Source organism: Parasteatoda tepidariorum, chromosome 8, assembly GCF_043381705.1.
Source record: "Parasteatoda tepidariorum isolate YZ-2023 chromosome 8, CAS_Ptep_4.0, whole genome shotgun sequence".
Taxonomy (NCBI): Eukaryota; Metazoa; Arthropoda; class Arachnida; order Araneae; family Theridiidae; genus Parasteatoda; species Parasteatoda tepidariorum.
In genome coordinates this window covers 2,444,345-2,468,047 of record NC_092211.1, presented here as the reverse complement: position 1 = coordinate 2,468,047, position 23,703 = coordinate 2,444,345, and the positions used below count along the sequence as shown (strand labels likewise).

The 23,703-nt window shown below is 29.9% G+C and overlaps 2 protein-coding genes across 6 annotated transcripts in view; one reads left to right on the top strand and one right to left on the bottom strand.

The window, feature by feature from the left end:
• Nucleotides 1–635, bottom strand: part of LOC107456488 (homeodomain-interacting protein kinase 2) — a 56,161-nt gene extending 55,526 nt beyond the window's left edge. The window contains exon 1 of the mRNA XM_071184420.1: nucleotides 363–635. The gene's annotated coding sequence lies outside the window, so the exon portion shown is untranslated. The remainder of the gene's footprint in view (nucleotides 1–362) is intronic.
• The window catches only part of LOC107456492 (spliceosome-associated protein CWC15), a 24,359-nt gene continuing 1,288 nt past the window's right edge, over nucleotides 633–23,703 (top strand). The window contains exons 1-7 of one of the 5 annotated variants that reach the window (XM_071184425.1): nucleotides 641–694; nucleotides 3,811–3,861; nucleotides 6,032–6,167; nucleotides 8,066–8,178; nucleotides 9,819–9,901; nucleotides 13,642–13,740; nucleotides 18,764–19,005. In XM_071184425.1, coding sequence (XP_071040526.1) covers nucleotides 6,037–6,167; nucleotides 8,066–8,178; nucleotides 9,819–9,901; nucleotides 13,642–13,740; nucleotides 18,764–18,991 — 654 coding nt within the window. In that variant the 5' untranslated portion in view covers nucleotides 641–694; nucleotides 3,811–3,861; nucleotides 6,032–6,036 and the 3' untranslated portion in view covers nucleotides 18,992–19,005. Of the gene's footprint in view, nucleotides 1,010–3,810; nucleotides 3,862–6,031; nucleotides 6,168–8,065; nucleotides 8,179–9,818; nucleotides 9,902–13,641; nucleotides 13,741–18,763; nucleotides 19,006–23,703 lie in introns of those variants that run through there. The other 4 variants (XM_016074363.3, XM_016074362.4, XM_071184424.1 and 1 more) reach the window with 4 other exon arrangements.

Sequence of the window (23,703 nt, the reverse complement as noted above, 5' to 3'; positions counted from 1 at the left end):
TTACGCATATGTGCCGTAATAAAAAAAATAAAATCAACAAGTTACGACCAAAAAGGGCAATGACACAACAATACGAAGAATAATCGTAGCATAGAATACCACATCAAATTATAAAATTATGTCGATCAGCATATTTAACAATCATGCGAATTAAAAATTGGATATTTCGACGTACTATCAAAACAATAAAAAACAAACATTTGTAGCGTATGTTAACATTTCACATGTTAATTTAATATATCTTGGCTGCAATAGTGATAATTAGTCTGTTGTATAAGGAACATAATTAACGAATGATCACGTATATTTATTATCCAAGTTTTGTCATAAATGAAGCACGAACAAAATAAACAAAAACTCACCAGTGAACGTCATGGCATTTCCTTTCCGCATAGTCCAAAAATTATACGTTTTTGTTTTACAGATCCTGAGGTAACTTGAATATTATGTTATCCTTATAAAGTATATTTAAAAAAACTCACAAAATCTTCGATGACGGATTTTGACGTCCCTTCATTTTAAGGATTAGTAAATTGGCGCAATATTATTACGAAACGACCCATTTCCCAAATACAGCAATCTTGCATAGAGCCAACAATTCATCGAGTAGAGTTGAGTTGTACAATTTAAGTAGTGTTGTGGACACGCAAAGCGCATGTATGCTGCACCAAAGTCCGCATTACGTTCCAATAATGTAAAAAAATCTAATTAAAAATAAAATATCAACTTAAAAAATTATACAAAATGAGTTAACCATAATTTATTCTAACTTTATCAGATCAGAAAATGATAATTTTTCCATTTTGTTCTTAATTTTTATGTGAGATTTAAGATGTTAATAAAAGCGAAGTGAATTCATCATAATAAGTACTCTGTTTTTGTTTTTTGCATAAAATTTGTTAAACTAAAAATTTTTTTTTTGTTCATATTTTCTTAAGAATATTTTAGCATAATCCGTGTGGACAAAGGCATTATTATCATCTCAAGTGCGTAGACTTGTGGTGCATAAGTAATATTCTCACCCTTTCATAATTAAAAATTGGTTGAATTATTGTCTCTTTTGCCAACAATTTAACTTAGCCTTTTTATGTTGTTGTATTATTCAGAATGTTTTTGCATTATTCAAAATATCTTTTAAAATAATATCCGTTTAGCGTCTCCTATTAATAAATAAATATAAAAATTGACTGAAAATAACAAGATTTCTTTATTTGAAAAGACAACTTTTTTAGCCTAATTAGAATGGACTTCCAAGCAAATATCTCTTTTAAGTGACGATTATGCTATAAATACACACTCTGTGCTGTGTATTTATGGTGATAATTTACAATTCTTTAAATTTTTATTCAACAATTATTCTCATTAATTTTTCACAGTCTTCTTTTTGTTTCATAAATAATGTTTGTTATGGAAGATTCATTAAACATTTATATGTTATAATATATGTTTAACTATTCACTCTATAGTCATCAAACTCTTCCTAACCATTCGGGCATTTTAGTTTTTATCATTCTGATCTTACATTATCATCGATTTTTCTTATGAGCCATAACGTATTAAATATGTCAAAAATCATTGAAGAGGCAGGAAAAAAGTTAATTTGCATCCTTTGGGTGCTGCAATGCTCCATCAAGATTACAAAATAATCCATCAGCAGATTTATGCCAGCTGAATTAAACCAAATTTCAGAAGAAATCTGCTTTTTCTTATCTTCGCTAGTCTTTCTTATCTTTGCTTTAGCATATCTATGCTAGTGTTTGTTCAGTTCTAGTTAAAAACATGGATTTCGAATGAGTTTTAAAAACTTTCCTTATTTTGAAATTTTCTGCTTTGACTATTAAAAAAAATAATCCTTATTAATGCCAATATTTATAAATGGACAAAAAGATGCAAAATTTGTTCAATTTCACAACTAATTTATTATTGTCTTTTTTTCCCTTCTTGGAAACTGTCTTCTCTTTTTCTTTTTAATGTTTAAAACATCAATTGAAGTACAAATTACTGTTATTTCACAAGGAATTTTGTCATTGCAAAAAATTTAAAATGTTTAAAGCAGGGTTGGGTTTTTGCCGTCAAAAACTGGTTTTTGACATGACAGTGGTAAAAACCGTGTTTTTACCGGTAAAACTGTCAAAAACCTACTGTTTTCTTTAATTTATGGCATATAGCGAACAATATATTATTTTCACATAATTTCCTTTATGAATGCTGTAAATGATGGCTGTTGATTTTGCAACTAGTATATACATGTATTCTTATAGAAAGATATACATTCATATAGAAATATTGCAATATACTTATTGAAAATAGTGATACTTACTTTTATCATTATAGCTTGATTTGCAAAGGATTCAAAATTTTGCACTTCTTAATTGTTAGAAATGAACAAACAAACAAAAAAGCTTGGAACTATTAATAAATTCAGGAACTAAAAAGAAGAATTTAAAATTTGGCATTTCTTAAATATTAGAAATAAGCTAAACAAAACTTTCAAAAATTGTAACTAACAAACTATGTCAAGAATGACTTGACATTCTTCAGTAATGTAATATGCCAAACAAAATGATGCTTGGAAATGTTGAAAATTTTGTTTAGTATCCTAATATTTTACTTCAAATTGTATGTTTTGATATAATCATGTTGTGAAAATGCAAGAATAAGTTTTTAAATATCTTTTAACAACTTTTTTTCTAATTTTATTGCCCAAAAATGAATTAATTTTAAATTATAAGCAGTTAAACTCAAATAAAAATATACAGTTTTATCAAAACTATGGGTTTTTGACAGAGGGGTTTTTGACATGACGGTAAAAACCATGGTATAAACCGGTAAAAACCATCATGTGTCAAAAACTTGCCAACCCTGGTTTTAAGTGATTTTTATTGTATATCATACAGAGATTTTTTGTAAAAAACAAACAAAAACTTGAGAATTCCCAAACTTATGGCTTTTGTGTACCGTTTCTAAATTTTTCGTACCGCTGTGTACCACTAATAAAAAAACAAATATATTTTTTACTATAAATAAATTGCAAAAAAGTTAAAAATCACAACTGGCTGTTGACACCACTAATTATTAACTTTTAAGTCTGCAAAAAATAGCCAATAGAAAAATACGTATAATTGTAAATTTTCATGACTAACTTTGTTTTTAATTAAATTTTTTTAAAATTTTCGATTGTTGCCAGATATTTTGCATAAGGACTTGTACCCCTGCTAAACTGTTCCCGTACCTCTGGGGGTATGCGTGCCACACTTTTTGAAACACTGGTCTAGCTGATTCACTAATTTTAATTTTATGATTTATATGACAAAAACAAATTCTAAAGAACCGTTCAATAAAAATAAAAGCTTATTTTTCATCTCATGTTTTCATAGTTAGCAACTAAATAAACATCCTTTAAATTTATGTTTTGTTTTGCTCAACAAATTATGAAATTAATTATTTAGTACTTTTCTTAATTTATTGTTAGTACTTTTTTGTATTGTGCAAATTACAATAGCTATGACATTTGAAATGTTTTATATATTGCTGTACTTATCTTTATACCTATCTGCCTTTAATTTTAGTCACTCTAACGTTTTGGAAAATCTGAAAATAAAAAAATCATTTGATGTTATTAAATGGTATTTATAATTCGCTTAGTGAAAAATTTGAAAATAATTTAGTTTTTTTAAAAATTATTCTTATTATGATATTATCCTTTAATTGTTTTCTTTTAAAAGAAGTAGAAAAATGTATAATAAAATTAAATTATGCATATGGATATTTTAATGTTATTTTATAGCTGAATTTAACTTTATATTTCAGTTATCATCTAGAAATTTGGAAAAGCTATTGAATAAGAAGTTCATATTTGATGTGAGTAAATACTTTTTTTAAATTTTTTTCATTGTAAAATTTGAAAGACATTAAGTTTCTTTAATTATGTTTATCATTCGTGTAAATGCTGAAATTTTTTGTCGAATGAGTTTACCAAATTTGTAATTAATGCTCTTGAAAATATTTAGATCTTACCCAAATTCTCATCAATGACTTGTTATTTGTGTTAAAACAAGACTGTACCTACTGAGATGCTTATAAATTTTAATTAAAACTCAATTTATGTTTACAAACACTAAAGTAAAGTTAAAAAAAATAGTAATTAAATATGTGAGAGAAAGTTATGTCTATCTGTACTCAAAAGTGTGAAAAGTGTACTATAGTAACAATTGTCCTATTTATAGTGTAAAGAAATTTTATAAAATTCAGACCTGCCAAGTGTTAGTGCCTTTGGTCTGATTCTCTCTTGCTTTTTAAGTCAATGTCAAGGAATCTTTGTATTTTCTGAGGCTTTTTTACAGTAAAGTGTTCTCAGTCAATTCTCATACCAGTGTGCACTTTCAAAACAATCTCTCTGTGATCAATTGAATATATTTTTGTAATGCTAATAAATTTCTTTAGTGATATTTTTTAAAAAATTTTTTGCTAGAAATGTACCCGAAAAACTAAGTAGTATAAGACTGCTTTTAAATAAGTGTGTATACAGATTATTATTATTTTTTTTTAGTGTGTTTTTCAATGCTTGCTGAAATAGCTATTTTTTGTTTGTTTTTGTTTTCAAGTACTAAGTTTTCATTTAATATTTTGTGTCCTTAGAAGTATTAGTGAATAATGAGGTGAAAAAGAACAAAAAGTTTAGTAAAAGTTAGCCACAGCAAACTTAGAGAAATCTGTGAAAGCAAACCAGAAAAAGTTATATCTTCTAAAAAATATATGTTACATATATGCATATAAAAATTTCTTAAGAATATGTTAAATGAGTCATTCAATCTGTTTTGAAATAGAGTCATTTAATATTTTATAATTTTTAATGGTAGGAAACATAAATTGAACGCAACTAATATTTTGTTTCTTACACTATGCAGTGGCTATAAAGGGCTGTTTTTTGAGTCTCTAAGTTTGGCAGGGCTGTACTTTCCTAAAATTTAACAAACTCTCTGTGGACAAGTTTGAAATTTTGAAAATTAATCTGCTTTGAAAGTTGTGGGATTTTTGATATTTTGCATTCTTACAGGATAATTGTATTCTGGGTGAACCCTAGAATTCCGGGTTTTCTGTATAATCCTTATAGGCTTAAAAAATAGGAGTAATGTATGTGATTTTCTGCAAATATCGCAGAATTCCGTGTAAGGAAATTTGATAGCAAAAATTCAAATTTGAAATTACTGCTAAATATTTCTAACTAGACATTTACATACACAAGATTCTTCTACCAATTCCACCAGAATCCGCTAATCTCGCTTTTCTTCTCATAATTTTCGAGCATGATTTTCATATTTATCTGATTTAAATGACTTTCGAATTTACTCGATTTTCTTCATATTTATCCGATTGAAAAATCCAATATCATAATTTTTATTTACACATATTTAAAACTAATGTCATGATTCGTATTATTGCATTTTTAAAATCCAATATTCTGATTTCTATTCACAAAAGTTTGAAATCCAATGCCACGATTTATATTCACACATTTTCAATCCTGTGATTCATATTCACACATTTGTAATATCAAACATCCATTTTTGTATTGATAGAGGTTTAAAAGCCGCACTTTGCAGTTCATATTGTCACGTTCTTACAACCATACTAGTAGAATTTTCTCTTATTTTGATTTCTTTGAGATGTTTGCTTCTAAGTCTTTTTTTTTTTCATGAAAAATGTATTCTTAAACATTAAATATTAGACATTACTTTCTTAAAAAATTTTTTTTCAACTCTATCTTGAAATCTATAATGCAATTTTACATCACTGACTATGACAATAAAGGTAGGAGCATAAACAGTAAGAATAACTAGGCAACTTTTGCCATAAAATTGACATGTACCAAATGTATAGATTTTCCGCCTTTTTTTTAAATTTCTGAACATTTAATGGACTTTAGCACATCAATGATACTCTGAGAAGTTATTTTCACAAGATTTATATTTTTAGTTATACAATTATTATTAAAACTGAAAAGGTAACTAATAATCATCTTTTTTTCCAGCTACAATGACTACTGCTGCTAGACCAACATTTGAACCAGCTAGAGGAGGAGGTGGTCGGGGGGAGAAAGACTTGAGTGCACTGTCTAAGCAATATTCTAGTAGAGATCTTCCTGGGCATACAAAATTAAAATACAGGTAAAATTGATATAGTCAGTTTGGTAGATTTCTCCTTTAAGATAAAAATCCTTGAAGTCAATGAATAATTATCAATTTTTCCATATTTTAGCAAGCCCAGTTAAGGATTTGTCGGAGCAATTTTTGAAATAGTAAAATAATTAGCTCATAAACGCTTTTGTTTATCACAAAACTTTTGTTTATATCATGTTGAAACACCACTTAGCAAATGAATTATATTGTAGCTTTTCCTCCAGACATTACAAACACTGCAATGCATTGTTGCAATCTGTGCAGGCTAGAGATATCTTTACTAAATTTAATTTATTTGTGTATAATCTCATTATTTTAATTAGGAAATACTCAGGAAAAATAATTGTAAATTTTAAAAAATCTAGTAAAAGAATTTTATAAATGCTTTTTAAAATAATTTTAAAAATAAGGAACTAAGTTTTTTATGTAAATATTGTATCGTCATTATTTTGTTTAAGCATTTTGTGATTGCAAACAATTTTTGTTGTTTAATTAATTTTTGTACCAGGTGTTTTTTCAAATTTAAATAGCAAATTCTTCATCTTTGTCATACTTTGCTTGAGATTCTATTAAATTTTTTTTCATATGCATGTTTTTGTTTCATTAGATTATTTATAGCACTATTAAACTGTCAACAATTTTTTTAAAATTATTCATTATTTTGCTTGGATATTTTATTTTTATCCTATGAAAATTCTTTTACTAATTATATACTTAATACTAATGTTTTAAATAATTAATAAATAGGCTATATTTTCTTTAACATTCAGCATTTAATTCTGGCTCCATAATTTGTGTAAACTTTAACATGGTGTGTAGTGTTTTTAAAAATGTTTTTAAAGGTGCTTTTTTTCATTGGGTGTTTTTAAAAAGTGCTTAATTTTCCCTTTTCAAAAAAGAGATTTATCTTCATTACCACGATTTTCGCCATGTATTATGCAAAAGCGTGCTTTTCGCATTGTTTTATTCAACGATTTCACAATTCATTTTGGCATACCATCGGTCAATAGCGTATGAAAGCGCCAATCATTTTTCATGTTTGATTAAATACTTACGAGTCCGTATGTGTGTCTACTGAGCTGGGTTCGGTGAGATTATTACCTTCTCGTGTGTAACTCTGCTGTATTTTGCAAGATATTCTCAATTTCTGACTTCATTTTCCATCCTTTAATATCGAACTGAAAAATCTTTCGATCATTTTATAACGGCTAATATAATCAAGAAAAGAGTTCTTTGTCAGAAACTAGTTATTTTCTCATGATCATCTAAAGTCTTTAAAAATTATTTTGCGTTTTGATAATGTATATAGTACTTAAAAATATTTTTGAGTGCTTAAAAAGTACTTAAAGGGTGTTTATTTTTTGTTGAAAGATTTGGCTACGCACCCTGTTTAACTACTCTTTTTAAACTACATTCTGAACAAAATATGCCTGTTCTCTAGAGTTTTTTTTTCAAGGCATATTTTTATTTTTATTATTATTAAAAGAGTGTAGTTGACAATTTTTATTTGAGAATTGGTTTTGTGGGCTTTTTGTGCTGTGATAGCTTTGTTTGCTTTTTACTTACTTAAATAACCGGCTTTTAAAGACTATGCTTTCAACCCTGACTGCTATTTTTAAATGCCTGTAAACTAGTTTTATATTGTAAATATTAAAGTAATTAAAGAAAAGTTAAATGATTTAACTTAAAAATGTATGTATGGGTTAAGGCTGCAGACAAATTATGATTTATGAAAATGGTGTTTTAAGTTGATAAGACTAATAGTTTGGATATGATGTATTACATTAATTGACTTCTACCTCTTTTTTGTGTGCGCTGGATTGAATGAAAATAAACAATGCAATTAATAGTTCAGCAATTGTAATAATCTCTATTTTTGACTTTAGGCAAACAGGACAAAATACCTCTGATGAATTAAAAAACAGAGACTTCAGAAGAGAGTTGGAAGAAAAAGAGAGGGTTGTTGTTCACGAGAGAGAAGGAAAAAGAACTTCTAGAGGTTTGTTTATAATTTGAAATCTTTTTAATTTTTTGTTGGTTTATACTGATTTGTTTTATCATTCGGTTTTAATTTGCTTGTATAATAGAGGTGCACTATCTGTGTCCTGGAGGTGTTTTTGAATAATCAATGTGCAGCATTCCCCCACTTCTCAAACTGTATTAGTAATGTGCGGAGGTAGCGTAAAATGAGAGAAAGCGTTTTGTAAATTAGGAGTTTATTTGCGTTTCCCTTTCGGGAGTAGAGCGTAGACTGTAATGGCGTACAAACACAGACTGCTTGCCAAGTTGGCGTATTTACAGTGTGCCAAGGGGAGATGCTCGAACGCCAAGAGCGTAACTTACAAATACGGAACATCCCGCCCGGCGTTGAAATATGCATGTTTCAATAAGGAAAAATATATACAAAGTTACATCACTATTCTTACAAATAAAAGAAAAAGAAATAAAACAACTAAATAACCATACAATTAGTAAATGAATACAATCAGTGTAATAATTAAATAGATACAAATGAACATTTCAATTCAACTCAAAATTATCTACTATAGGCAAAATGCTAATTTTTGAAATTGGCCTTCGAAAATTTCCTTTCGCAGTGCGAATATCTGCAACTCTAACGTTGCCATCTGAACCTGAAATTACTCTAATGATTCGACCTAAAGGCCACTGATAGGTTGGAAGTTGGATGTCCTTTACAAGAACTAGCATGCCAGGACATAAATTTTGCTTTTTGAGCAGCCACTTTGAGCGTTGTTGCAAATGGCTCAAATAACTGTTTTGCCAATGTCTCCAAATAGTTTGAACTAATTTTTGAACCCTTTGCCATCTATTAAGAAGATTGTCTTTTTTGTCGATGAAGTTAGGTTCTGGTATCGAATTTATAGGTTTTCCTATAAGGAAATGACCCGGTGTTAAAACTTGAAATTCGTCAGTATCAGACGGTAGAGGAGTGAGAGGTCGCGAATTGAGGATACCCTCTATTTGAGTGATTACTGTTAAAAACTCTTCAAGCGTTAGTCTTGCGGAGCCTACCACTCTCTTAAAATGATATTTAAAAGATTTCACTCCTGCCTCCCAAAGACCGCCAAAGTTGGGAGCCCTAGGAGGCAAAAATTTCCATCTTATGCCTTCGGAGGAAAGCATATTCGAAACGTCTTCGCTACTATACATTAATTTGTATAAGCGTTTAAGTTCTGCGGAAGNTGCTTTTGTTTTGTAATTACCATGCATTTATCATAGTTGAATTGAACTTTTTTTTTTTTTTTTTAAAGTTCAGATGATTTTTATTATTTATTTTTGAAATGCAAGTAATCTTCTATTTCTTTGTGATTAACACTTTAACAAAAAAATTCTTACATAGAGCTACATTAATTGTATACTTAGGAAAAAAAATATTCTGTGTTTCTGTGGAAAATATTGACATTCTAGAGAAAGAAAAACAATGATAAATGAGAAGCAATTACAAGGGTAGGCGGACATTTGACAAAAGCCTTCTTTGCTTGTGTTATCCTGGCAATGTAGTTGGATTGGACTAGCTTAGTAAGCTAAGCAAGGCCTATGGTGAAACTTGTATTGAAATGTTATTGTCTTTTATAGTTTTCTTTTACTTACATACTAATCTTTAAAAACTCATTACAGATCTAAGTGGTGGTTCATCCAAAAAATCAAGACTAGATCAATTGCCAGCAGCAAACGTAGATGCAGATGACCCAGTTGATGAGGTATAAAATTTAATTACTTGGAAATGCAGTCTTAGTTATGATTATTTGAGGTTATTTTTTAAATCCTAGATAAAGATTTTTTATATTGCAGAATTTTTGTATCCATCTAAGTTAGGCTTTTTGTTTAAAATTTTTTACATACTGAAGTATTGATATTCTTCTGTATTTCAGAATATCAATACTTCGGTGTGTCCAAATAAAATTCGTTTTTTCTTTGTATAACAATTGAGCTTGTTATTATTTTTAAAAATAATAAATTTGTGTTAAATGTTTATATTTTTGAACATCTAACTCCTTTTCTTACTTGCCAAACCACTGACTTATCGTAAAGATACAGCTCCCAGTAGAACACAGAAGTTGATCATCACTGTTTGTGGTCAGTAGAAGGGGGTGTGATCACTTCAAAGGGGCTCAGGATTCACAGTATTGGTTCTCATGAAATTATTCAACTGTAAATTGCTTGGCACTTCATTCAAAAATTACAAAAGCTGGAGGAGCCATCCTCTCTGCAGGCAGAGGATAAAAATTGTGGTTTCCTGGCTTCGGTTCATCCTCTAGGATGTTTCCCAGACTGTGGGCAATAGTGCGATATAAATAATGTACTATTACTTCCTTTTCCTACCTACATTTCCTATTTGTGCAGAACTGGCAAAAGGCTTTAAGTCTTTTCATCCAGTCACTCCTGACTTTGACAATGCAACAGATCATATCCTATCCTTTCAATCTATCTTTGATAAGATAGTCTTACCCGTACCTTTGCCAAAATACTTTTTAGTTTCTTTTTTCACATCTACTGCCAAGAATCCATCTAAAACATTCACACAATTTGATATTAAATGTGGCATTTTGCCTTCGTTTTATGATTTCTTTATTTATTGATGGAGTATTAGCTCTGTTAAAAGTTTTTTATTTGATATTTGATAGGTCCTGAAGTTTCTTGAAATTATTTTTTAAAGTTTTACTGTGATGCTAATCATTTCTATTTGTGCAGAACTGGCAAAAAGGCTTTAAGTCTTTTCATCCAGCCACTCCTGACTTTGGCAATGCAACAGGTCATATCCTATCCTTTCAATCTACCTTTGTTAAGATAGTCTTGCCCGTACCTTTGCCAAAATACTTTTTAGTTTCTTTTTTTACATCTACTGCCAAAGAATCCATCTAAAACATTCACACAATTTGATATTAAATGTGGCATTTTGCCTTCGTCTTATGATTTCTTTATTTATTGATGGAGTATTAGCTCTGTTATAAGTTTTTTATTTGATAGATATTTGATAGATCCTGAAGTTTCTTGAAATTATTTTTTAAATTTTTACTGTGATGCTAATCGTTTCGTTCTCCGCCAAGATTTTATAGTAGTAGTGAAATAAAGATCAAAACTTTTGGAAATTTGTTCCATACTGCAAAACTTTGAAAGCCTCAGCAGAAGATAACTGGCATTTTAATTATAGGTTCGAATTATACATGACTATGGGAATGCATATAGGGGTGAACAAAATGACTTCAAATCAAATTTAGTAAACTGAGAAGGATGCATTAGAAATTAAATTTGTTTACTGTTAGAAAAAAAACTTGTTCACAAAGTGGAGCAAGTTGGCTTCTTTGCAGACATTTTGAAATGTTTTAGGTTTTTGTTTTTCTGATTTTCACACGCTCTAGCTCCATTCAGAAAAGAATATTCAAAAGCCTTGTATGTTGATTTATTTTGGTTTTTAATTTTATACTTAATGTTATCAAAGAAACTAAACAGATTTCAAAAGCATGATCTATCTTTTGTCATTCTGTGCTACTTCCATCCTATGCAATTTAGAGCCATCCTTAGCAGTGTTACTGTGCTACTTCCTTCCTTAGCAATGGCTATGAAATAAACCAAAGAATCACCCTTCTTTTATCTTTTCAGAATTGATTTCAATGTTTCTGTTTTTAGTTTTCTCATTATTTTTCCTTCACTTTTATAGCTGTCAAGACCAATTTTATGTGTATAATTGTTGAAAATTTGTGTTTTTCAATTGAGATTAGATGATATGAGGCTAATGTCATCGAAATTAAGATCCTTTTAGAAAAATTGGCATACAACTCATTTGAAACTAGCATAATGACAGTCCTTAATTTTAAATATCTATATTTGATAAAAATGGTCATGGTTGTTATATCAATCAAACATGTTCACTTTTTAACCATTATCAAGAATCAGACAGGTTATAAAGCCGTTTACTGTGAAAATTTATTAAATTTAACTGTCAAGCATGTAGTTTAAGTCTTTGTTTTTTTTTCTATTTAATTTAAAATTCTCCAAATTATAAAGATTAAGACTTCTTTACAAATTTTTTTATTAAAATCTTATATTATTATTAGTTTTGCAAATAATCTACGCAATAATAATATTTGAATATCATATATAATAATAAAAAGAGTTTGGTTATCAGACTCTCCAGATCTCAAAATCAAAATTGTTAGGTAACTTGTGTACATTTATTCAAAGCGTATTTGAGGGCCTTTGAATTGGAGGATGAAAAGTACTCAGTGTTAATGTTAGAGACATGTGTTCTAAGAAATTGTCTATTCTCAAGTGTCTCATAACAATTGCAGGTTCATTTTTACATTCACTTAAATGAGTAATTATTTTTTGTCACTCTTCTAGGGGGGTGAGGTTTAGAATGCAAAAGAGTCTGTGCATAATTTGCACGAACACTGCTCACGGAAAATTTATCACTATTGCCGCCAATTTTTTAACACTACTTTTTATTTTTTGAAAAAAAGAAAGACTGGTTAGGGCCAGAATTGCATGTGTATAACATTAACACTGAGAAATGATCAGTGTTAATGTTATACACATTTTTTCTAAAAAATCTAATCAATTCAATTCAATAGACTTGATTTCAAAGTCAATTTAATTTACTTTGATTTGTGTATTTCTAACCTTATCAATAAAATTAATTAAAATACTCTAACTTTAATTACTATTATATTTATTTATTAATTATATTTATTATATTAATTATTATTGTTAAATTTTTTTGCCTAAAGTTACTTTAATGAATATTAATATATATTTATGCTTCTAACGCTGTGAAAAACATTAACGCTGTGTCATTTATAATGTGAAATAAATATTTGGTTTATAGAATCAGTTTTTTAATTGAATCAAAACCTTCAGGTATTGATGAAATCACATTATATAGTTGGCATCGTATATGCTATTACAACATTTTGTTTTAGATTTATCAGTTGGAAAAGTAATCAAAATAAAAAACTGTTCTAGTCATGAATTAAAAATAATAATAAAATTATACAATAAAAAAAACTGCAGTGTGATTCTAAGCATAATGTTTATAAATTTTTAAGCAATGTCAGTCTCATGAAAAGGATTTTAATTGCAGATAAATATTAAGGTCACCGAAGCGAAAAGCAGAATCAAATTAATAAAAATTATACTGGAGGGTGAAAATTGAAAATTCAACTAGATTTTACCTTTGTATCAAAAATTTTGCCTTCCCTGCTTATGTAATAAAAATGCAAATTTTTAATCGCAAATACTTGCTGTAATTTATAATTCTTATATGCTCAATCAAACTGTATCTTACTTCAAATTTCAAAATATCACATATTCATTGGGATTGTTTGAAAAATAAATGTAAATAAAATTTCTCAATATGATGCAGCAAGTATTTATAAGGAGAAAAAAAATCTTCAATGTAAACATTTTATATTTCTAAATGTTTTTGTAATTTTAAATTTAGGATGATGAAAGTGATGACAGTGATGATGATGATACTGCTGAATTGATGGCAGAACTACATCAAATTAAAAAGGAAAGAGCTGAAGAAGCTGCCAGGAAGGTAAAATTTATTTTTTAGAATTCATAAAACTAGATTATGAGCTTATAATCATAGTATAGTCTATAGCAATCTTTATGTTTATAGCACATATATTTATATCTATAGTCGGTTGTCTATTCTATTGGAATTTCCAGAAGACTTCTGGTTTTTGGCAGTTTTTTCTAGTCTCGTGATTTAAACGAAATTTTCTTAGTTTTTATATGTTTTAGAAAATTCTTTAAAAATATGTTATGTGCCTCTTTGTGATAATGCCTGAACCTTCTGTGCTGGAATTTTGAAATTTGGGTGCCAAGAGGAGTTTTATCCCCTTGATTGTGACCCTAAAATAGTTCAAAACTTTCAATTAGTCTGTTAGAGAGGGATATTTCGAAATTATTTTTTTTCCTCACAAATTTATTAGGCATTGCTATAAATTAAACTGTAGATCATTCTGTTTTGTTAAATTTATACATCCCTGAAGTTTACTAGCTTACAGCTCTTTTTATCTATCAAAACCAAGCTTTATAACTATTCTTTAATAATTATTTTTTATTTTTGATCAAATGTCTCGGATGAGCATTGGCAAATGTAGAATGATGTCACTGAATTGGAAGTTTGAATACTGTATGAAACCATGTGTTTATTTTTTATAGTTACAATACTATATGAAACCATGTGATTATATTTTTATTATTAGAATACTGTTTGAAACCATGCGCTTATTATTTTTTATTGTTGGAAATCTTAAATGAAGCCATGTGTTTATTTCTATTAATCATATTTATCTTAACATAAATGACTCAGTACTTTCATTTTGCTTTCTAACAGAGGGTAGAATGCTGAATTTGTTAAAGTCATACAAGTTTTTTTTTCTTTTCTTTAATATATTTCTAACAAATTAGTATAGCCAAAGGAAAATATGCATATTTTTTTATTTAACTACATCAAAGTGATTAAAATTTAGCACCTACATATTAAAAGTTTTTAAAAGTTACGATAGGAGTGCGCTACCATTTTTGAGAAGGGGTAGGGAAATAATAATTTTACTTTCAGAACCATCAATAAATTCAGTTTTTACTTCAATTGATGTTAACTTAGTTATTTCTTAGTTCAATTAAAATATAAAAAATTTATCTTAAACATTTATGGACTAAGTCAAGCTATTTATATGTAATCTTTGCATATAATTTTTTAAGTAAAAAATATTTTAGGTTTTGTCTTTTTTATATTCTCTAGTAAAATCAAATTATTATCTGGTTTTTAATTTTTTTTCTGTAGGAAAATAATCCCTTTAATTTCTACACTAAATAACTTTAATCTTCAATTTTTTGATAAATATTCAAACTACATTTGTCTTGAACTTTTATTTGATACATCCAACTGATTTACAGACTTCACTACATTTTATCAACCTTCCGACTCTTAGGCTCCTGTGTCCAATCTCAGGCCAACAAAGTGTTTTCTCAGGCTTTTTTCTAAATAATAATGAATTGGTGAACCCACGCACCCTTTGCATACAGCTCCAAAACTCTTTCTCCCAGATAACCGTCTTTGTATTTCAAGTCTCTTTGGTTTATCTGTAACTCCTTTCTAGAATCTTTTTTTTTTCCATAAAAAAAAAACAAAAAACTTTTTGATGTTGATGTGAAACCAGTGACCCTTTTATATAATTTTTTCTGACGCTTTAATTACAAGTAATAATATACTATTTTTAATCGTAAAAAACAATCTAATCGTTTTTTTAAAAAAAAAATGTCTTACATTATTGAAAGTATGTTTGTACTAAAATATAAAATTTAAAAAAAGTAGTTGGAAAATTTTTTTCTCATTCATATTAAAAAATTTATCAATAATTAATTTTGTAAATCAAAAAAATTTCAGTGATAAAAAACATTTTTTCTTGAATCTAAATAAGTGCAAATTTGGAAAAGAATTGTTTGGTGATTGAGTGCGCCATGTTTAGAAGATTTTACCTTAACGCAGAAAAAGACACCAGTGTTTCAAGCTGAATTTTGTAACTATAAATTATTTAAGCTAATAAATATAATATTTTTCACTTAAATTAATTTAACTAAATTCACTTTATAATTAATAATTTACTAAATTCACTTAAATAATATAATAGATGTTTTTAACCTAAATTAGTAAACAATAATTAAAAAAGTATGAAAAATAAATTCTTCAGCAAAGGGTTAGAAAAATATATATGATTTTCTTTTAAGAGAAATACTTGATTCATAAAATGAATAATAATGAGAATAAAATAGCTAGCTTCAGAATTTTTTTATTCTTTTGATGAGATAATAATGAGAATAAAATAGCTAGCTTCAGAATTTTTCATTCTTTTGATGAGATAATAATGAGAATAAAATTGCTAGCTTCAGAATTTTTTCATTCTTTTGATGAGATTGATGCAATATAATATATATTTAGTAGCAAAAAAAAGTAATGCCTGTAGTTGTTCTCCCAGTTAATGCTGGTGGTATTAACCATTCTTTTTAGCAATGTGACCCTTGAAAACATATTCAGCCACATAAAAAAAAAAATTAAACTTAATTCTTTTCTTGCAAATTGCTGAAAAATATTTACATAAAGTTTTTGAAAAATGCTATATTAGTCACTCAGTCTGAGTTTCTAATTTTAAGGGAGAAAAGAAATTATTTAAATAAATTTGATTTAAAGAATATATGAATTTATTTATTTACTCATTTTAATTGTTTTGTTATTATGTTATGTTATGCTCAGAGCAAAAATCTCAGGCTTTTTGAATTTCTGAAGTTGGCAGGTCTCATTTTGGAATTGATTTGAACCATTATAAAATAAATTTTCAGTATAATATTAAATTATTCTGTTTTATTAATTTATTTATAATCTTTTTTTTTGGTGAGGGTCTGGGTTTTATCAGAAATAATATATATTTTTTTTAATTGTGAACATTACACACTGAATTTTTTATTGAAATTCACTTTATTGACTTTTTTTAATTTTTTGAAAAAAAGAGAAAAAATTCTAGTAGGGCATAGGAACAGACCAGTGGAAAATGAGTATGGACTAGTAATATCTTTTACTTACAGATCACTGACTAAATTTTTTAATTTCTACACCTGGTTTATTTAAGTTTTTTTTTTCTTTCAAAAATTTAGTAAAATATGTTTGTGGAATGATTATAATTTTTGTATACTTGTTTTCTTAATGTATTTTTAATTGTTTTAATGCGCACTGATCCATCACAGAAAGCCCCATGGGTTGAGCACCCCCTTTGTCATAGTACCATTCCAACTTTGCAAAACTGGCTACAACTAGCAGTCTGATTAACTGTCAAATTTAGTTATCTTGGGCTGAAAGTATTTCTGCTTATATTAGAGCTGACAAACTTATGGCACCAAGTGGCATGTGAATGATGTTGCAGAGGCACATGAAAAGTACAAATTTAATTATTTTTAATCACTAACATTCTTTGATAAAAAAAATCCAATGCTGGCGGTTCTAATAGGTTCATTCAATAAAAGTACAATTTTGATGCCATTATAACATTTTCTAAGGTATGATGTTGATAATATAGTGCCCTCTCAACTATATTGTTATTATAGTAGAGATCTATGAAAAATTAAAAATATCTGGCTTTTAATTATATAAATTTAATTTTATTGATTAGGACAAAGGATATCAGCTTTACGATATTTTACCCTAGTTAATATTAAAATTATAATATATTAATTTAAAATAATATTTATTCGATTTTAATTGGAAGTATAGTACACCTAGTAATTCTATAGTTTAAAACCATTCTACGATGGTTTAAAAGCTTTTTAAGATGTAATTTATTGAGTTGCACACTTAAGGATTGAAAATAATAAATCACGATTTCATTGCCACCCATATTGGAAAATGTTCTCCATTTCTGGCTTATACTATTGTATTTTTTAAAGTTTTTTTTTCTCCAGTATTTATTAGTATTATTCAGCTAATAGTTTCAACAGCTTTTAAGAGGTAGTATAATACACAAATTAATTCTATAGGTTTAAACCATTGTATAACATTTTAAAGATTTTTTTAGGAGTAATATATTGATTGACACTCTTTTAAGGGCAGAAAATAATGAATCACGATTTTATTGGCACCCTTATGAGAAAAAGTACTCCGTCTCTGGCTTATGCTATTGTGTTTTTTTTCCGGTATGTTTTGATATTATTCAGCAATTATATTTAGCAGCTATTAACAGCAAGTATAATACACAAAGTAATTCTATAGTTTAAAACCATTGTATAATAGTTTAATTGTTTTTTTGTTTTTTTTAAAAAAACAGTAATTTATCGAGTGCCCTGCTGAAGGAACAAAAATATTAAATCACAATTTAATTGGTACCCTTATGGAAAAATTGCCACAAGACCTTTTTCTAACTTGGTGTGTAGCGTTTTTAAAGGTGCTTATTTTCGATTTTCATTTTTTAAAAGCACTTAAAGGTGCTTTTTTCATTAGGTGTTTTTAAAAAGTACTTAATTTTCCCTTTTCGAAATTGAGATTTTTTTTTCTTTACCAACATGATTTTTGCCACGTATTATGCAAAAGCGTGCTTTTCACATTGTTCTATTCAACATTTTCACAATTCATTCAGCCATAATTAATTTCGACCTACCGTCTGACCATAACGTATGGAAACGTCAATCATTTTGCATATTCGATGAAATACTTGGAGAGTCTGCATGTGCATCTACTGAGTTCGGTGATATTCTACCACTCTCATGTACAACTCTGTCGCATTTTGCAAGATATTCTCAATTTCAGGCTTCATTTTTTACCTTCTGAAATCGAACCGAAAAATATTTCTATCCTTTATGGCTAATATAATCAAGAAAAAGAGTTCTATCGCAGAAACTAGTTGTTTTATCATGATCATGTAAAGTCTTTGAAAAATATTTTTCATTTTGTTAATGTATATAGTGCTTAAAAAGTACTTAAAAGGTGCTTATTTTTTGTTGACTATGAACCCTGTCAAAATAAAAATCATTTATTAATGATGGATTTCCTTTCCACAAAACATTAGGAAGCTGAGAGGAAAGCCCAGGAAGAAAAAATAAGAACTGAAAACATTCTGCGTGGGAATCCCCTTCTGAATGAGAAAGCAGAGTTCAAAGTGAAAAGAAGATGGGACAGCGATGTTGTTTTCAAAAACTGTGCCATCGATGAGCCGGATAGAAAGGAGAAGCCCTTCATCAATGACACTTTAAGATCTAGTTTTCATAAAAAATTTATGGAGAAGTATGTAAAATAAAAACAAGACAGGAATGTCTTCTTGTTGTACATAATTCTTTGTTTTATTTTATACTCTCTTTTTTTAATTTTACCATCTTGAACAAGAATTTCCAAGCTTTCATATGTATTTATGTAGTTATTTTAGTAACTGCCGTGTAATAATAAAAACTTAGTAAAAAAGATTGTTTATTGCTTGTTGTTTCATTTCATTTTTCTTAAACTTTTTATTAGAGTATATGGTATAGTTCTAACTCATCAAGAGATTTATCTACTTTAAATTCTAAGGAAATGAGGTCTTTCATAGGGGAACGTTTCATGAATCATGATGCAAGTCTAATTATTTAGTATTCAATCTTTAAGGTGTTCCTTTTAAAATGATTGAGCAAAATTAAACACCCAATTATGAGAAAAAAATTGAAAATTTGCATGGCTATAACTCTCAATCCAGGTGAAACAGATTAACTTTTAAGGCCAACAGATGGCGCTCAGACTGAACACATATAATGAATATTAATGTTTTTATTTTGTTTTAGTTTGATTTCCATAGCTTCGTTAAAGAAGATCGTTTTGTGTAATGTCCGTCCTGTCATTAAATTTGTTATTGTTAGAATTCGTTTTCTTTAAACACAAGCGAAGAAGATTTGCAGTAGCGAAGTCTGGTAAATAGATAAGATCCAGGTAGGAAAAAATAATTGAACTTATTTCTATTCTATTTCTTCACCAGGTAAATGATGTGCTCATTTGATGTTAGGGGTTCACTTCTCGCAAAGGGTAACTTTTAAAATTTTTTTTTTAAATTTGTTTAATAAAAGTTTTATTTATTAAAATTAGTTTATATATTAAAAGTATTAATTACTAGATGCTTAATTTACAATAAAAATTCTTAATTACTTTTGTCAATGAAATATGATAAAAAAGTTTTCAATATTTCATCATTTTTAATATACTTCATTCCATTATTATAAATGTTCAGTTTTGTGTGCGAGCTGCGCACTATAACGAAAAACTAAGTGAAATAGTCAGTGTATTAATATCCTCAAAAAAGGCAAGTATGCGAAATTATTGTGTGAGTGAAATAAAATAACAGTCCAATGTTTCAATAAGTATTACTTATATACTTTATTACACTCATTATTATTTACTAGTTTAGATTGCAGAATAGTCATATAAAGTAAAATAATTAAAAAAGAAATTCCTATTTCCTGCCAAAAGGGATGTGTCTGCACTTTTTTTTTAAAATGTGAAAATCCCCCAGGTGCACACTCTTGTATGACTGGAATGGCGGGGATTCCAAGCTGGACCTTGGCATTTTTCCATTTCTCTTTCGCGACGGTCCTGCTTTGAATTTGCAACTTTCCACCGAATATTTACATTGACCTACTGAACGAATATTATTTCATTTACTTTAAAACACTGATTATAATTTACATATATTGGATTTTCAGGTTCTTTTTTTTTATTTCTTTTGCTGTTTATGTTAGGTTTCTTGATTTATGTTTTGTCTATTTATTTTAAAACAACTATTTTTTCCTCAAAGCATACAGACGAACAACGTTGACTAGCGCTGGCCAGCATGTTTGTCGTGTTTTGCATCTTGTAGCCAATCCTCCGATATTCTCTAGTGACGTCAATTTGGCGCAAAGCTCGCACTTTTCATTCAAGAACAAAGCGTTCGGCCTTACTAGCTCGAACTAATATTGGAGCATTTCTTTTTGTGACATATTTTAAGACATTTGTTATTTTCTGTAATGACTTTCCTCAGCTTTAACAGTGAATTTACAAAAATTTAAAACTATTAACGAAATGCCAGTTTGCGCGATTGCAACTTGTAAAAATTCTGATAGAAAAAGTACAGAAACGTTCGAAACTTTTCCTCCACATAGAAACGTTCGAAACTGCCCCTCCCCACAGAAACGCTCGAAAATACCCACAACAGAAACGCTCGAAACTGCCCGTCCCCGTAGAAACTGCCTCTCCCCACTGAAACGTTCGAAACTGCCCCCCCCCACAGAAACGTTCGAAACTGCCCCACCATACAGAATCGTTGGAAAATACACCCAACAGAAACGTTCGAAACTGCCCCCCACAGAAACGTTCGAAACTACCACTTCCCACAAAACATTCGAAACTGCCCCTCCACGCAGAAATGTTCGAAACTGCACCACCCCACAGAAACGTTAGAAACTACCTCTTCCCATAAAAACATTCGAAACTACCCAACCCCACTGAAACTTTCCCTACACATAGAAACGTTCGAAACTGCCCCACACGGAAACGTTCGAAACTTCCACCCCACATAAACGTTCGAAACTTCCCCTCCTCCCCAAAGAAATGTTCGAAATTGCCTCCCCCCTAAAGAAGCGTTCGAAACTGCCCCCACAGAAACGTTTGAAACTGCCCCTCCTCACAGATACGTTAGAAACTGCCTCTTCCAACAAAAACATTCGAAACTGCCCCTCCCCGCTGAAACATTCGAAGCTGCTCCCACAGAAACGTTCGAAACTGTCCACCACAAAAACGTTCGAAACTGCCTCTCCCCACAAAAGCATTCGAAACTGCTCCTCCCCACAGAAACATTCGAACTGCGCCCCACAGAAACGTTCGAAACTGCCCCTCCCCACAGAAACGTTAGCAACTGCCTCTTCCTACAAAAACATTCAAAACTGCCCCTCCCTGCAGAAACGTTCGAAACTGCCCCCTCAGAAACGTTCGAAACTGTCCACCACAAAACCGTTCGAAACTGTCCTCCACAGAAACGTACGAAACAGCACCCCCACTGAAACGTTCGAAACTGCCCCTCCCCAAAGAAATGTTCGAAACTGCCCCACCCCACAGAAATGTTCGAAACTGTCCCAATCCACAGAAATGTTCGAAACTGCCCGACCCCACAGAAACGTTCGAAACTGCCCCACCCCCACAGAAACGTTCGAAACTGCCCCACCCCACAGAGACGTTCGAAACTGCCCTTCCCCAAAGAAACGTTCGAAAAACCCCCCACAGAAGTGTTTGAAACTGCCCCTCCCCATAGAAACATTCGAAACTGCCCTTCTCCAAAGAAACGTTCGAAACTGCCTCTTCCCACAAAAACATTCGAAACTGCTCCTCCCCACAGAAACGTTCGAAACTGCCCCTCCCCACAGAAACGTTCGAAACTGCGCCTGCCCTCAGAAACGTTAGAAACTGCCCCTCCGCACAGAAACGTTCGAATTAGTCTCCCACAGAAAGGTTCGAAAATTACCCCGCAGAAAAGTTCGAAGCTACCCTCGCAGAAACGTCCGAAGTTGCCCCACACTAAAGTGTTCGAAACTGCCCCCCAGAAAAATGTTCGAATCTGCCCCCTACAGAAACGTTCGAAACTGTCCCCCCACAGAAACGTTTAAACTGCCCCACCCCACAGAAACGTCGACCCACCCCACAGAAACGTTCGAAACTGCTCCACCCCACAGAAACGTTCGAAGCCATCACAATTGTGATCCTCTACAAAGAGGATGGCACCCCCGCTTCGGTAGCCCGACGACCTACACGCGAAGTCGAGCACTTTTCGGTAGAACAGTTTAACGAGGACCCATACCGCACACCCTCGGTCCCTACGCAGACTGATCCAAGTGGTCTCCCACCCGCACACTGACCGCTGCCAGTGATGCTTGACTTTGGTGATCTTCTAGGAGCCGTGTCTTAACGTAGTGTAAATCAATGCATTCGTATCCAGAGGAAGTTATAACGGTCTCTTATTGTGCTGCCATCTTCTGATAGTTGCGAGAACCACCGTCAGGTATAAGTTTAATATTGCAAGGTAAAATTGAAAATTAATCGGGCGATCTGGGAAATATGGTCCCCATAGTTTGGTCAGGAGAGCAATTCGCAGTTTGGGAAGCTATTTTTACTTTTTGGCGTATTTTGCCATATTTCGAGCACTTTTTTAGTGAATTGAAAAAATTTTTTCACACAATTATAAAATTCATTTGTCCTAAAATAATTCCCTGCGAAAAATAAATTTTAGTAAATATGAACTATATTTAATTATTTTATTCAATAATAGTTGATAAAATTTTGAATTAGAAGGCGTAAAATTTTTTACATCATTTCAAAGTATGTAATGTTACATGGCAAAATTCAAAATTTGAAAGAAACCGTTTGAATAGTTTCTGAGAAATTGAATTTTAAAAATATTGTTTTTCTAAAATTTGATTTCTTAGTAACTGTCCAACCGATTTCACATAAATTTTGTATATTGCCATGTAAAATTAGATTCTTTATATAATGCAATGTAAAAAATTGATGATATAAAAGGTGTAATGATGTAAAAAATTATATAACTTTCAACTCAAAATTTTTTCGACTGTTCTTAAGTAAAATGGAATTATCTTTGCTTGGAATTATAATGCTTGCAATTATCTTTAAATAAACTTTATAATTGTGGGCAAAAATTTTTCCATTTCGCTTAAAAAGTTCTTGAGCTATGGCAAAAAATGCAAAATTTAACATCATGGTACAACTTTGATCCAAATTATCCATCATCCGAACTTTGGATCGCTTTCCTAACCCAAACTATGGGGACCATATTTTCCAGATTATGACAGTCCCCTATATTTTGACTCCGAATCCGTTGAAAAAAAGAAATGTTTATTCAGAGAAGTAAATTTTTGTGTCTAAATTCGTAAGTTAAAATATTGTCAGCACTAATTAATTAGCATATTTGAGGTAAAGGCTCCCTATCTTAGACTTAATTCA